This window comes from Pangasianodon hypophthalmus, chromosome 24 (assembly GCF_027358585.1).
Source record: "Pangasianodon hypophthalmus isolate fPanHyp1 chromosome 24, fPanHyp1.pri, whole genome shotgun sequence".
NCBI classification, from domain to species: Eukaryota; Metazoa; Chordata; class Actinopteri; order Siluriformes; family Pangasiidae; genus Pangasianodon; species Pangasianodon hypophthalmus.
In genome coordinates, this window is record NC_069733.1 from 7,248,428 (window position 1) to 7,265,691 (window position 17,264).

The 17,264-nt window shown below is 40.0% G+C and overlaps 1 protein-coding gene and 1 long non-coding RNA gene across 5 annotated transcripts in view; one reads left to right on the top strand and one right to left on the bottom strand.

Moving 5' to 3' along the window:
- kiaa0825 (KIAA0825 ortholog) overlaps positions 1 to 17,264 on the bottom strand; it is a 119,752-nt gene that overhangs the window by 82,440 nt on the left and 20,048 nt on the right. For all 3 annotated transcript variants that reach the window (XM_026931276.3, XM_026931278.3, XM_026931275.3), the window contains exons 5-7: positions 8,730 to 8,897; positions 7,376 to 7,461; positions 5,304 to 5,525 (exon numbers count right to left, since the gene is read on the bottom strand). In XM_026931276.3, the coding sequence (XP_026787077.3) occupies positions 5,304 to 5,525; positions 7,376 to 7,461; positions 8,730 to 8,897 (476 nt within the window). The remainder of the gene's footprint in view (positions 1 to 5,303; positions 5,526 to 7,375; positions 7,462 to 8,729; positions 8,898 to 17,264) is intronic.
- On the top strand, positions 15 to 6,256 carry LOC113537009 (uncharacterized). 2 transcript variants are annotated; one of them, XR_003403720.3, is made up of 4 exons: positions 15 to 444; positions 803 to 979; positions 5,341 to 5,557; positions 5,779 to 6,256. It is a non-coding gene; the product is annotated as an uncharacterized LOC113537009 (long non-coding RNA). The 2 variants fall into 2 exon arrangements; XR_008300838.1 differs by having other exon boundaries at positions 21 to 979.

Below are 17,264 nucleotides of genomic sequence, written 5' to 3' on the forward strand. Positions count from 1 at the left end.
GCCACACACAATGCAAATGCCTAACTTGGGAGTTACCAGCAGGCATATGGCCAAACCTGACCTCCACATGATTAACCATGTTGGCCAGAATATGTGCCACAGAGTTGGGTATGGGTGAACTGGGGCCTGTCTGACTCTCCCAAAAGCTGTCAACAAAGTCTTTGCAGTATGGCATAGCGATCTCTTTTAGGTGCCATGTGAAAGAGTGCATTCACCACTGTGGATTGCATTACAACATCCAACTCTACATGGGTCCCTGCCATGTTTAGAGTGGCTGCCATGGCTAGCCTACAGCGTGTCATGGGCACCCGGGGGCAGAAGAGGCAGGGGCAGGACCAGACTACTCTCCAGATGCTGCAGAGACCAGAGCTGAACAAGGGAAATAGCCTGGACAATCCTCCCAGATACAGCCAAAGGCTCAGTATCATTGCTTGTGCTCTACTGGTAAGTGGCAATTAATAGATTTCAGCTGAGCCATGTTTGCTTCCAAAATCTTTAGACCAGGTTAGACCAGGAGTGTTCAACCAATTTGCAGTCAGGGATATACTTATTTTGTGAGCTATTCAAATATTTAAATGTGCACAATAAGATTTTTCTATTTATTGGAGGTATTTGAACATTTTTTTAATTAAAACAGGCTATGTTTGTGAGTTATAGACTTTTGGATTAAATTCATCCAATTCAAGTGACCTGTCAGACAGACTAACAACTAGAGCTCTAAATGAGTCTAATAATTTTCATAAATTATGATGGATCGTAACAAAATATTGAAAAAAAAACATGTGGACCCCCTGTCTGTTAGACTCTCAGTCAAGGATTAAATCTGCTGGATGAGCGTGCCATTTTGACATAGGCTCCAGTCAGCAGTCAGCACAGGGATGTCCAAGTCATGCCAAGTCATGTAGTTGGCAGAAGATGTGGAATATTCAAAGGAGAAAAAGCAGAGGGAGAAACCGACTCAGCAGGAAAGAGATGAGCGGTAAGTGCTGCTCACTGTATGCTAAATACAACTACCAGTGGAGATGAATGCAGTAAACAAAGAGCAGTGACAGACTAGCTAAATGCAAGGCAGTAAATTTGTGTTTTCAGTGTGAGATCTCTACCATCTCTATACCCATCAAGTAATTCTGGAGCTGACTGTACAATCTCAAAGACATTTATGAATATATGAATAGCAAAACTGTACAAGTCTCCTTGAATCACTACCAACAGACACAATGAGGGTATATAGCTGTTATATTGTATATGTTGTTGTTGTTGTTGTTCTCTTGGCTGCTCCCGTTAGGGGTCGCCACAGTGGATCATTGGTCCGCATATTTGATTTGGCACAGTTTTTACGCATGATGCTCTTCCTGAAGCAACCCCTCCCCAATTTTAACCAGGCTTGGGACTGGCACTGGGAGTGCACTGTTGTGTGCAGCCCCAGTGGTTGGGGTTGGTTGCCTGGCCGGGAATTGAACCCGGGCCACGGCTGTGAGCGCACAGAGGTCTATCCACTAGTCCTCCAGGAACCCTAGCTATTATATTGTATATATTGCTGGAAAACAGACATTTTTTCAGACACTTCTTTTACACTGTAAACTAAAGAAAGGAACAGAAAGCAATCACATGGACAGATAAGCAGTCCAAATTCAAAGAGAAATACTTGCATTTGATCTCTTGAAATAACTTTAACACAAGTAAAATTTCAGTGTGCGTTAGATTAAAGTGCCTGAATCACTCGGGCAGAAATGGATGTGAGAGAAGTCAGGCTTTCAAACACTTGGAGCCTTCTCTCCTGTGGCACTTGGAAAGAAGAGCAATACTTTATCTCATGTTTCCACATTTGTCCTGAAGAAAGGTTTCTCTTTGCAAGCCCTGAGTGAGAGCGTGATTATGAATATGTGTGTATGCCTGCGAATAAAAAAAAGAGAGCCTCAGGGGGCACATCACTTGAAAGAAAAGACTCCTAAGGGTTATCAGTGAAGAAGGCAGCCCCAAATTGGAACATGCACACAACATTTTCAGTCTGCTTCCTCCTCCTCCATCTCCACTTTCCAAAATAAAGACATCACCCCAGACCCTTCCCAAGCACCCCAAGCAGCCCTCTGTTCCCTCCCTCCATCCACACACACTCACTTTGAAAGAGCAGCACATCAGGATGAATGACACTGGATCAGGCCATACCAGTGAGTTCACTGCCAAATTTATACACCTATAGAAGTGAGTTATAGCACCAGGCATCTTGAAAGCAGTAAAACATGTGTGTATACCATATATACACTCCTTGGGAGTCACCATAGCCTGAGGCCTCGTGAACACAGGCAACAACGGCACGCTTTTTAAATGGAAACATTCCAATACTATCAATCAGTCAGTGCACAAGCAAGTGAGGGGTGACTTCATGATTCTCCACTAAATATCAGCACTCACCTACCCTAGCCTCTTGCTTCGTGCTGTCAGAGAAAGACATTCTCAGTACAGTAAGAGCCCCTGCCAAGCCTGGAGCCCCAGCGGAGAGAAGAGGCCTCGAAACAATGAGCCAGTTCGACAGTCGAGTCAATAACCAGCTCGCTTTGGCCGTTAAGAGCTTGGAAGGAGTGTGAAAGAGGTAGGTGAAAGTACACAGCCGCATGCTCGGCACTCTCTCAAACCAAAGGTGATGAGGACTCAGGAGGTGTCTGTGAGATTTATGGCTTTCTCAAGTCCACTGCTCGGGTTCTGAGAACCTTTAACTAATACAGATCAAAGATATGGATCCCACCAGGACAGCCACTGCAAGGTTATTCCTCTGTAAGCCTATAAAACATTTAAAAGCTATACTCTGTTGCAGACTTTTTAACAGCTACTTTTGAATGGTGCTGAATTTTGGGCCCTTACTGAGAGGCAGAAGGTTAAGGGCAATGTGCAGCCAGCGTCAAGACAACGTGCTCAATAATTCGGGCATGATTTCAGAGTGATAAATGGGTCTCCCTAACATTATGCGGGACAGGAGCCCTGGAAATACTAGGAATCTGAACCAAGGCATGAATGTATGAATATGAAAGTGTGAAATATTGATTCTATTAATGCGTTTGGAGTGGCTATGCTCTGAAGCCGGTCCTGTGGTAGCGTGCTGCCACCTGCTTATGGTCCACTGCGGTATGTGTCAGAAATGGTTGGAGTTCTCTGAGTCTCAGGGCAGCAGGGGATGCAAATAAATGCACGTCGTAACCTTTGAGTCGAGCGCTGCTCATTTCGAAGCACTGACCTACACGGAAATGTGTTGTACAGGTCTTGAGTGTGGACAAATTCTGACACTTGTTTGTGATGTGGTTCAGCGAGCGCCAACTGCTCCATCAAAGTGCCGGAATTAAAGTCGGGATCAACATTACAAAGCTGTTTTATTCAAATGCTTGTATCGACATGAGAAGGATCATCAGTGCTGAAATGTCGATCACAGGGCCTCCAACATCAGCTTGAGAAACATCAGCCATGTGCACATTCACATCAAGGTTCATTTTTGGTTTAGTTATAGTTTTAGTTTTTTGATGTAAATGAGCTTTAAAATGGATTCAGTTTTAGGCATGTTTTATTGATTAAGTTCAGTTGCTTTGACTCCCATCAAAGTAGCAGATATATTTATTTAATGATTTAGTCATATTTACTGTATGTGCGCATTGATCAAACAGAACTAAACAATTTCATACACTTATTAAAACAGCATTCTTATCCTTTCCTTGTGTGCAAAAGAATTCTCCATTGTTTTGTAAAATTTGTTTTTAAGGTTAGATAAGAGAACTATGTAAGATGAGAGCGATGTGAGCAGTTGGACAATGGATAGTGCTGCTGCCTCACAGTTCCAGGGTCCCAGGTTCAATCCTGACCTCCAGATTTCTGTGTCTGTGTGGGTTTCCTCCAAGTTCTCTGGTTTCCTCCCGCCTCCCAAAAACTCTCCACTAGGTGAACTGGCTATGGTAAAGTGCCCTTAGGTGTGAGTGTGTGAATGGTCCTCTGCGATTGACTAGCGTCCCACCCAAGGTGTATTCCTACCTCACATGCAGTGTTCCTGGAATCGGCTCCAGATCCACCATGACCCTGACCAGGATAAAGTGGTTACTGAAGATGAATGAGTGAACGATTTATGTTTTTAGATGAAAATGTGAACATTTGTCAAAGAGAACCAACTAAACAAATTCAAACACAAAACTCTACAATTTTTAAAACTTTTTGGGGGGTGTCAAGGGTTATTTGGGTTTGTTTGTGGTGTGTTTGTGTGTGTTTTGCGAAGTTGAAATGTGAGATGTATTAGGGAGGCTGCATTAGGTCAGAAAATAAGAAAATGTTTACAGATAACTCCTTTAGATCTCTGGGATTTAATCTTTCAAATCTAAGTAACTTCAATAACAGAACAGCAATATTTTCCAGCTTGAAAATGAGTGCCTCTAAATTTCATACTTTTCCAGACTTCCCAGAAACCCTGACACAATGACGCTGGAAAAAGTAAAATACGGTTTCCTTCTGTGGTGAGATTTACATCCAGAGCAGCTCATCTTCACAAACTATGTATGCAACACAGAAACACATGTGCAACATGCAACATGGAAGAAAGTCAGCACTCCATGATGATCCAGCCATGATCAGTAACGTGCCATAAGAATCACTGTTAATGTCAAAGTCCAGATGTGTTTGTTGCACTTGTGCCAACCATTTGTAGTGTTTTATTTCTTCATGACGGCATTTCAGCGTATTGTCTTTACAAGTATTTTCTTTTCAGCCTATTTGAGGCTCTCGATAGTGCATATTTAAAAACTCTTTCTCAAGATCCATTTTCATCTGTAATGCGTTTATTTTATGACTTTAAACACACACGTGTTCTCAGCAGGCCGATGGCGAGACCCAAACGACATGCACTCTGCCTAGTTCAGAGGCCCACAGCTGGCGTTGAGACAGGCCATCAATTCCTCACACCAATGTGAGCACACAGCTCTCTAAACAGGGAAAATCGCAATGAGGGATAAAATGAGGCGAGACATCCTGGACCAACACAGGAAACAGCTGGACACGGACTGAACTGTGGAACTTCGGTCCCCTAAGACGGAGCAGATGTCACTATGGAAGATTCATGAATGGAGCTCAATGTCATTGTAGATCTAATGTCATTGAAAGCTAATGAGTACTAAACAAAGCTAACATGGAAAATAAAGACATTGTGTAGCATCTCTGACTTCACTGTTTCACTGTGATCTGTATAGCTTGGCTGTAATTCCACCATTAACATGCTATAACATAACATATTGGGATGCAACCAGTTTTCACACCACAGACGCACAGATGAAACTTACCTTAGCGATCATCTTGGGCTTGTCTCTCTCTGGACAGAGTTCAGCTTCCTGTTTGAGAGAAACACCGGCTAGAGGGATAAGAGATGAGGTGGAGCTATGTGTCCTCTCCTCCTGCTGTAGACTCTTACTGCAGACATCTTCCAGAAACTTCTTCACACCGTGAGCCATCTGAGGAACCAGTACCCGAAATGCAGCCCTCCACTCAAACTCCAGACACACCACCTACACACAGATACAGGACCAGAATTAAGCAGGTCAGTAATACAGTAGAACATAATATACATAGAACATAAAATACTGAATACATTCATGAATCAAAATAGGAAAATAAACAACGATGGGGTGATGTGATGTCCATTTTCCAATAAAGCATGTCCCAGAGTGTTTCACTCTTCATACACCACAGCAATTTGTCAATGCTAACATTTTTTTTTTATTTATTAAAGAATGATATGTACTTTTTATCTGTTTATAGGTACATTTAATGTTGTGGATCATCCGCAGAAGTGAATTCCTGTGATCACTTACATTATAGCAGCTATAAAGAGTCATTACCTCACACAGCTTCTCTATTTTTCTTTCTCTCTTGAAGTTAATAAGACAAAAGAAAATGCAGGTTGTCATATTACCTAGAAACCTGAAAGACATCTATGCTGCCAAAAACATTATGTCAGAGCTTTACCTCTGACTGTTACAAAGTGCTGACACTGGAGACTCCTTCCAGAAATACTAAATGCATGTCTCCTTACAGAAAACTTCACCATATCTACATTTTCACACATTTTTTGTTGTAGTTGTTGCTGTTGTTTATTAAATCTGTTTATATGGAACATCCACTGTACATGTCGCTGTGTAAGTTGTTACTAGAGAATTAAGAGCATTAATTTAAAAAAAAAAAAGAAAGAAAGAAAAAAGAAAAAAATGAGATTTGCCTTGAAGCCAATATCAGACACATGCTTTTACAGAAAATTCATTAACATATTCTGAATCAGAATCAAGAATTCAACAGTGTTGGTATAAACTGAGTTAAATTAAGGCCATACACATAATAATTCCCATATCTGATTGGCTGTCTTTCTTTATAATAAGGACTGGTATTATTACAGTTTTTACCTATATAACCAAATAATTTATAATCAAAACTACAGAGAGTTATAGAGTTATATTTTTGACACATTCCAGTTTCACTTTAATTATATTTATTCATGTGAGCTTTTGCTTGTGGATTTCTTCTGTTCAAGTACATATTCAAGTTACTGCACTCTTGGAAAATCTAGAAACCTGAAAGTTTCCTTGGTTTGTCCCACTTAAGAAAACTCTCAAAGGTTCCTTATGTGTGTCCCTATCAGAGAAGGTTCTACTTTAAGAACTAACCAAACACCGTTTGAGGAACTCTTTCTCCTGAGAGTATTTTTTTTTCCCCTTAATTTTGACACCAGCGTGCTTTATTATTAGAAACCAGGCACAAAAGTTTTGTGTAAGTGAGTTACATTCAAATATTCCCACACTGCACTCACTCTTTTCCTCCATATCATATTCATCCCCACTGAACTACAACTCAAATCATGTGAATGTTGAACAGAAAATTGAAAATGTAAATTTTTTTTAAGTTATATCAGTTAGATACAGAGGCAATAGGTTTTTTAGTGTTTTTTTCACAATTCATTTAAGTATATTATTTTTTTCTCAGTTCAAGAAATAATAGTAGTTTTAGTTTTACCTAGGTGATCTATTTGAACAACTCTCATTTCCACTTCTGAATCAATACTTTCGATAATATATAAGCATACTAGTGTAACCATGACAACAAGCATATGCCTATTGACTTTCCTTTAAAAAATGTATGAATTGTTTGAAAGGCACAAACTTGGGGAACTAGAGCCAACTTTGCACAATGATGCTGTTCTTTACCTCTGCCTTGTGTTTTTTTTATACATCAGAACACTTCTTGGGTGTTATCTTGATGTATTATTATCATTTTTTTTTTTTTTTTTTTTTAACTAAAAAGGACCCTTTCTTATGTAGTGCACAGTCAGTTATTCAACAGCTTACAGCAGGACTGTGTGACGTACCTCTGTACTCTGCAGCAGCAGGTCTGGTGTGACTTTACCATCCAGTGCAGACATCTCCACATCATCCCTGACTTTCTTTAGGTTCCCTACACAGCGGGACAGAGATCCATTCCAGTTTATCAACAGCTGCCATTAACACAAAGATAGATAGTTACCCCAAACTTATTAAATATGATATATTTTTAACATTTAAGAATATATGCACAGAGACTAAACAATGAGTGGACAAATCCACAGTCATCCATGACGCTCTGGAAAATGAGTCAGTGAGAGAAGTGCTTTTTAAAACTTGAGTTGTCCTCTTTTCTATGCACCAGTGACCGAAAATGACTTCAATGTCCCACAGGAAAAAAAAGGAAAAAAGATATAATTATTGCAGAAACTGAGCTTTGTGTTCAGACCACATTAGGAGATTGGAGCTTATTTGAACCCCAGATAGCTCCAGCCGTATCGGCGGTAATCCATGGCCGGGTGAAGAGGAGGATAAGTTTGTGTGTGTGTGTAGGCAGCAAATTAAAAGTCCATGCATCAGGACCACATTTTTCTAATCAGACGCTTTGAATGTGAAACCCTGGGTGAGGCAATTTAGCTTAACGAGAATGAGGGGCTCGCTGGGCCGAATGAGGAAGGAAGCAGCCAGGGTGTCACTTTTTGACCTTTAAGCTCATCTGATGAATTTCTGGTAATTAAGTCATTTGATTGCCTGAATTAATGATTTGGATAACTGCCCTTTAAAGGCTGTTTACTTCTCTGTAAATTGAGGTCTTTTCTGCATGTCTTGTTTTTTAATGTAACCTTTATAGAAATTACTACATGCACCAGTCATTTTCATGGCGAGCAAAAAAAAAAAAAAAACGGCAGCTCTTAATTTTCATAGCAAGAGAAGCAAGGAGAGAGAGAGAGAGAGAGAGAAAGAGAGAGAGTTTAGAGGACATTCTGGTGCAGTGTATGGATAAAACATTGCAGGCCACACTGATATAAACAGCATCATATAACTGCTTGCAGCCACACACTATTAAACTAAAATCTTGGATGAATGCAGTTCTCAAAGATAACCTGAAAGTTCAGCTTTGTGGTGCTAAAAATCTACATTAAAATATAAAAATAACTTTAAAAATAGTTGCACAGAGATTATTTAACATACATACATATAAGAGCTGTGAAATTCCATGAGTCGCTAAGTAATTCATCCAGTCATTAAGAAAAAACTGTTATATTACTAAGATCAATCAGATATTATTTCAAGTCATTAATTCCTTCATTAAATCTAAATAAGTATATTTGTGTTCATGATACGCTCACACTGGTGTGGTTTGTGTACTTCTGGGAAAATCTACGACACGCTAAACTCTACCTTTAACACCACATGACTCTCCAGCACAGTTGAGGAAACCCAGCTCGGTTGCTAGATCCTCCACTTGGCGCTCCAGCTGCAGCATTGTGGTGGCCAGCTGGACCAGGCCTCTCAGCTGCTCTGAGGTCAGGGAGAAATTCCTGCTCGTTTGGGGAGAGTCTTGAGGAGCTGCAGTTGGACACAACATTGAGGTCACTAAGGCACAATTCCAAATAGCACTCCTAAATGTTCTTTGGTTTTTCCCTCTTGGGGAACCCTTTAAACTTCACAACAGAGAATCCCTCTCTGAAAGCAGAACCACTTTAACATTGAAATGTGAACCAAATGTCTCTACAGTACACTAATCCAATTTTTTAAATAATTTTGAAACAGTATTGTAGAATTGTCACTGACATAGTAGTAAGAACACATTTTATAGACATTTATAAAAAAATATGTGCTATTAAAATGTCAGTTGAAACCATTCCTAATAATGTACGTAAAATTACATATACATATACATATTAATGTCTAAGGAACTACCAAAGAAAATAACCTAAGAAAATCTCAACCAATCAACCAACCAACAAACCAACCCACCAATCTATCAACCAACCAACCATCCAACCAACCAATCAACTCATCAGCCAACCATCTAACCAACCCACCAATCAACCAACCCACCAACCAAACAACTAATTAACCAACCCAACAACCAACAAACCAACTCACCAACCAATCAACCAACCATCCAACTAACCAACCCACCAATCAGCCAACCCACCAACTAAACAACTAATTAACCAACCCACCAACTAAACAACTAATTAACCAACCCACCAACTAAACAACTAATTAACCAACCCACCAACCTATCAACCAACCAACCATCTAACCAGCCATCCATCCAACCAATAGAAAAAATAAAAAGGCTCCGGACGTGCATAACACTAAAATTAACTGGCTAGCCATCGGCTATTAAACTATCCCACAACAGTCATAGGATTTCAGTAGCAGAGACTTAACTGGATCGTTTGATATTTTCAACAAATTATTTAACAATAGCCCAATCACCAAGAGTCACGTGTTAGATCACCCTACACCAACATCATCAAATCATCAACTGAGGAAATATCTTTTGGAAGAATGGTGTTCATCCCTCCAATACAGTTCCAGAGACACAAAGAATCTACACCAAGATGCACTGAATGTGTTCAGGTTACAGGTAACGTTAGACATGAGTGATAATACCAATATCCGAGAATAGTATTCTCAGTTTCAACAGTTTATTCAGTAACAATCAAAAAATAACTTTACCGAAGCTAGCCAGCTAGATTAGCATATTGATTGTGCAAAATAAAGGTTTCCAAGTATGCCATCCTTTAATCATTGGTGTATCAGACCATGACAGATTTAAAACCATGGACATTATATTCTGGGATGACGTAATGAGCTCATACGAATCAGTTCTTTACAGAAGAAAAAAGTAGGAAAGTCTATGCTCTACATGAAAAAAGGAATGTTTACGTTTTATTAACAAACAATAGGAATCAACCATCCAAGATAAGTTTAAAAATGACAACTTAAAAATGACTCTTATCTAAAGCAACATACAATTAAGAAATGGTACAATCCAAGCAACAGAGGTTAATGTTAAGGGCCTTGCTTAAGGGCTCAGCAGTGGCTTTGGCAGTCCTGGTATTCAAACTCACAATCTTCTGATTACTAGTTTAGTTACTTAACCATTAAACCCACCTCTCACGCACCCCCGATCGACCGACCACACACACACACACACACACACACACAGACACACACAAAAAAACACCCCACACAGCTCTACCAAATCCCTTGAAAAGTTCTCATTCAAAAAGCTTGCTCAAATGGCACAAACTTTTCTCAGCTCACCCGCACATGACCCCTGTCTCTAATATTGCTTTTGCATCCCTGAGGCTGCCCATGCCATGACTCCGGGGATGTTCCGCATTAGGCCAGAAGAATGGGACTGGCGAGGACTGCCAGGCTGTATTCTCCAACGCTCCGACAAACTCGCTTTTTTGTATGTGCTCTTAAATGAGCTGTGCTAACAGAAAAGGCGTTGGGGATAAAGCAGGCATTAACAGAAGTTAAAATGGATAAGTGAGGCATTAACAGAAGTTGTGAAAAACTTGAGGATGATGAAGTATGGCGAGGATTGAGAGCAGGGGGGGGGGTTGTAAAGCAGACCCAATAAATGAAACACGATTGCCTTTGGATTCTAATGTCATTTTGTCATATTGTTATAACAAATCTGACAATATGACAACATACTTATTCCCTTGTTCCCCTCGGTTTAATCAGGCATGCTGGGATGAAAGATAAGTAGGCTATAAATATCTTTATTTGTGTTTTTACCCCTCTCTCTATTTAGCACGTCAGTCTGGGTGGATGATTATTCTGATGCAGAATTTGAACCCAGCAGCTGTATAGTGGGCAACTCGTTTGTTTTTATATGTGCCTTTGTGTATGCATGTGTGTGCGTATGTGCGTGTGTGTGATCATCTCAGCTCTCCAGTGCTTTATTAATGGGTTCCAAAGGGACCAGGAGAAGCCATGGAGCAGTGTATGGAAAAAGGCTGCATGAATGCATGGAGAGCTTCTCTAGCCCACCAGTACCATGAGCTGCAAAATGAACCTCAGCAATAACAACAGCGGAGCTCTGTCTGTTCCATTATCATACACATTGACACACATATTGCATTATACATTGAATATGTGAAGGTTTATCCAGCTGCTTCAAGTACTACATGTCCCAAGTGAATTCAACAAGACGTAAAGGCAATGAGCTACAGTGTGTGAATGCAGTTTCCATCTAATGACGCATTTCATCTAAACAATGCTCAGCACCTCTATGAAGCACTTAATAAAGCATCGTGTGTAGCACCATGGTCTGAGTAACACACTGAACGCAGTCATAAATAGTTACACTAACTGTAAATGGGATGGACACAATTTAAAGACTCTCTGATAACTGCACTTCTAAAGCTGCATAGTTTTATTAATATTTATTCATTTGACTGATGCTTTATCCAAAGCAGGATACATCACTATCATGAGCGCTCAAGACATTATGTGTCAAGGATATCTGTTTTTTTTTTTTTTTAAATTCATGGTTGTCCATCAGACAAATAGGGTCATTCGACTGTTGAAGAAAAAAAATTTACTTGTTATCACTTGTTAAATTACCACCTGCTGCACCACACACACAAATACACACAAACACACACACACAAACCGAGGACGTGGGCTGGCTATAGGTAGGAACTATTATTATTAAGCATATAATTTAGCTCGAAAGGATGCTAGACAATATTTCCAGAACCAGGAAAGTGAAATACAGCATAGTGCAGCATAAAAAAATCTGTTATATAACTAATGCTAGCAAAACACCCAGAAAATGAAGATGCTAGCTGGACTCAAATTACATTAAAAAAAAAAAAAACAGCTCCTAGCAACAGACTTTCTCCACTTTTGTCGAGGGCACAGACCCGTTATGTCCCATCACCAGAGACATTATCAGGAGATAATACAAACAAAGATAATATTCAGGAGAGGATACAAACTGTGGCTACATAAAGTTGCTCCCCAAAGGGATTCAAGCATTCACTTATTTTCTATAGCCTGTAATAAGGCACATAATTACTTTGTCACCCTTTTGAGTTAAATTATGTTAGTGGTAATAATATGAGGTCATTTTAGGACATACCAAGCAAACTACACAGTGTTATATAGTGTTATGTACACAGAATTAATGCTGCTTAACTAAGAAAATGTACTGTATTATGTTACAATAGATTTAACAATGGTAGTAATGATTTTGGAAAAAAATTATGACCACTGGACTGGATGTGTCATGCAGACCTGGCAATATTTGGACACAATGTTCACACAGAAAATCATTTCAGTTCCAAACATTAGTTTTCTAGCATAAAATTAAATGTTACAGAAAAATGTTTGTATGTCAGTAAAGAAAGCAGCAGATTACATAAGAGACACTTTTCAGACAAAAAAAAAAACATAATGAAGGCTGCTGGGTTTTGCTGCAAAAATAAGAAGCAAGTGTGACAGTCAAAGTCTCCAGAAGAACTGTGGCTGGTTCTGCAAGATGCTCAGTAACACTTACGGCTCATTTCCTTATAAAACTGCACTAACTGTACCTGAGACTACTATTTTTTTTTTAAAGCGAAGGATCGTCACACCAAATATTGACCTTGTTTCATTTATTACTGTTTACTGCTCTTTATAGTATTTTTTTAAATGCGGAGACATTTAGTTTCATTATTTTTGAAGGCATCTTTGCTCTACAGAATTTGTTTGCATGTGCCTAAGACTTCTGCACAGTACTGTACACACACACACACACACACACACACACACATATATATATATATATATATATATATATATATATATATATATATATATATATATGTGTGTGTGTAAAACAAAACAACAAAAAAGAATCCTTTAGCCTGCACTTATGCCTGTATCTTTATAGTGTATGTGTTTGGCCTGAGCTCCACCAGCTCTACCCTTGAGCTTAGGTCACCTGCTTTGTCGACACTAACTCTCACTTAGGCCTGGCATCTCACCTTCATGTTTAATAGCCTGCTGTCATGCTGGCTTGTCTTGTTCTCATACAGCCATAGCCTTGCTATTTATTGGCCTATCCATTAATGGCTTATTAAACTAGCACTCTCACTGCTAACTCTAAGTAGCCTGTGTGGGAAAGGATGGCCCATGCACTGGAGGCGTAATGGGGGTTATTACAACATGGTGATGGAGAGGAGGTGGCTACCATGCTGAAAGCAGCCAGTCGTGTCATTTACAGTCAGTGAAGGGAAGACAAGCCAGAGCCATGCCAGGGGTCAATAAAAGGGCATGGCTCTAAGATAAAGTATAAAGAAAGCAGTGATATAAGTGCCAGGAGGAGATGGATAGTGCATGGTAGAAAAGATATGCTGTAAAAATGGCATGTGAGGCCATGAGCTACTAAGGAAACTGCTTGTCACAGACCGTAGTGCTAGAACAGTGCAGAGCATGTGAATAATTCATTTATCATTATTCATTCTGTGGGTTAAACGAGGGATGTTAAAGTAGTTAGCAGAAGTCTAAATCTAATTGGAGTGGTATTAGCTAAGAGATTTCAAAAATTAGAGAATGAGCTCTCACAACTATACTGTTAATGTTAATCAGTTAATAATTAAATAGACTAAGGAGAGAGAGAGAGAGAGAGAGGATATCATTAAATCAGTGTACAAGGAAAATGAGTAGGCGGTGAAAATTGAACATAAAAGAATGACATTTTTTAAACAAGAATGTGGGGTGAGACAGGGATGCTGCCTAAGTCCAACTCTTTTTATCATATTTATGAATGAGTTAGCTACACTGCTGGAGAAATCTATAGCCCCAGGTCTCACTTTTCAGGACACTGTGGTGAAGTTCCTGATCTGTGTGGATGATTTAGTCCTGCTGTCCCCTACAGCAGAACCTGTCCATCCTAGAGGAGTACTGCCATAAATGGTACACCAGTAAACCGTAACAAAACAAGCATCATGGTCTTCCAGAAAAGAGCAAACAAGAAACCAACTAATTACTTCACATTTGCACATAACATCATACACTTACCTCGACGTAACCCTGAGTGCTACAGGGTGCTTTAACCCGGCCATACAAATACTCGCAGATAAAGCAGAGCCTTCTATGCAATCAAATCCAAATTCCACAAAACATCAATGCTCATTCAAATCTGGCTAAATCTTTAGTATCCAACAATCACACCAAAAGAGAGCAGAAACATTCTGGCTCCACCTAAACCACCCTGACCCAAACTCCCTGAAGTACAAAGCCCTCCTTACTAACCAATTGTCAGAACAACAACATCACCCACCAGAACACCTAGCCAAACAACCTAAATACACCAAACACCCACTCAAACACTGTAAGTACACCCTACCAAACACCCTACATACACCCAGCCAAACTCCTAGCCAAACACAACCACCCAGGACACCCAGCCAAACACTCAGCCACACAAAAACCCAAACACTCACCCACACAACCACCCAAACACCCAGCCAAACACCCATCCACACAACCACCCAAACACCTAGCCAAACACTCAGCCACTCAAACACCCAAACACCCAGTCAAACACTCACCCACACAACCACCCAGGACACTCAGCCACACAAAAACCCAACCACCCAGTCAAACACTCACCCACACAACCACGCAAACACCTAGCCAAACACCCATCCACACAACCACCCAAACACCTAGCCAAACACACGTCCACACACCCGGACAAACACCTAGCCAAACACCCGTCCACACACCCAGACAAACATCCACCCAAACACCCAGATAACCGCCCAGATAAACACCCAGCCAAACACTCGCCCACACACCCAAACACCCACCCAAACACCCAGATAAACACCCAGCCAAACACTCGCCCACACAAACACTTACCTATGCACACACTCACTCAAACACCCAAGGAAGACATACTAACACCTATAAACCTAAAAAACAAAGACAGGAAATTAAAAAAGAGACTCATTTCCTCTTGGCCCATCCAAAATATAACAGCATCAGACATTCCAAACTTCTCCTCTCTCAGCACTGAGCTGAAAGTGAGCTGTGTTTTAGAGGAACATGAAGGAAGTAAAGGAAGTGCACATCTGGCAGCTACGTTCATATTCACCATTCATAAGTATAAGAAACAGATATAAGAAAAATAGCCCCATTTGATACATAATACTTATCTAATATAATATTTTATATATCTATAAAATTAATTAAATAATTATAAAATACAACATTCCTTTTTGTAATACATCTTTTTATGAATGTTCAGTTTATTTAATTTATTATTGTTTTGATCACTGTTATTGCTTGTCTATATATATATATATATATATATATATATATATATATATATATATATATATTTGCTTTGGTGACATTGTTACTAAATGGTTAAGCCAATAAAGCACACTTTGAACTTGAACTTGACAGAAAGAAAGAGAGAGAGATAGCGAGAGAGTGTGCGTGTGTGTGTGTGTGTGTGTGTGTGTGTGAGAGAGAGAGAGAGAGAGAGAGAGGTGTAGCATTAAAAATAGCACAAGAAAAGAAGGAGAGTGCAAAAGGGAAAAAAAGAGAAAAGCAACGTGGGGAGGGAAGGAAATCCCCAAACAGTTGTTATTGATTCCAGTGTTTACGGCCGGATAGTTTAGTGCCGTTTACAAAACAGAACAGATGCAGTCAGTGAGCAAAAAGGTAAACAATTGCTGTGTGGCTGACTGCCAAATCCCCGGCCTGGTGTATTAAACTGACGCTGAAGTGCTTTTCCCCTTTGGGTTGCACTTACTGCCACTTCATCTCCACACACTCACTCTGCTGTTCTCTCCTTTCATTCACTATCACAGAAACACACACACACACATACACACATCTAGTCCCAGATCGTGTTGTCTGGCTCCACCATGTTCTGCTCAGACCCATGGGGCCTTGCTCTACCTAGCCGGCCCATTAGTGTGGTGAATTGCATGCGTCTGACACGGGTACTAAATGTAATTATTAAATGCCTTTCACCAAATGATGCCCTGTCTTTTGGGAAATAGGCAATCATGCAATAATTTAGCCAGTGATTTTATTTCCTTTCCTCCTTTCATACCCATTCACTCTCTCTGGCTGTATCAGTCACACCATGGTGTCATGGTGAGCAGTATACTGGTATAACAGAGCCACTGGTAAAAAAAACAAAAAAAAAACAAATAGAGACTTTCAAATACTGTAGCGCAAAACTCCAAAAGGAACTTATGTATTTGACTTCAGCATTAAAACTGCTGCACATGCAGCTATGGGATATGGATGGTAGCCATTCTTACTGCTCAGCATTGTGTTTTTCATGATGGAGGGGACGCACTGTCCCTGTGATCAAAAAGTATTTGTGTTTGTGTATACAACACAGTGACAGACATCCCTGTTTCAAAGTGTCTAGTCACAACAATAGTGATTATGGCATTTCCTACAGTTAGTTCCAGTCCACTAATTTGATTGGTCGAGCGGCATTTCAAGAGTGACTACATTTCCTATAACCGCACTGGGACGTTTCACTGTGTGTATCACTCTGTTTGTCTGTGTTCACCACATAAAATTGCACTTCCTACAATTACTACACTAGAATTGGCGACATCTTCAGCAGACATGGCAAATGCTAATTTTTTAGGAGTATAACTTTTGACTTAAAATATGAAAGCTTGTCAGATGAAGATAACAATATCACTGGAAGCACCTTTAACAGGAATGTACAAATCAATGGAAGCTACCTAGCCAGCTAGCTGTCGTGGGTGTGGCTTCTTGAGGATGTAACTTGGGGCTTCTTGTTTATATAACTGTTGTATAAAAGCAATATCACAACTGCAGTTGTGCGGTTATAATGAATATCAGCAAGGCTGTGATTAGCGATTGGCTACTGGCTTGGTGCCAGCGGCGAATCACAGCCATACT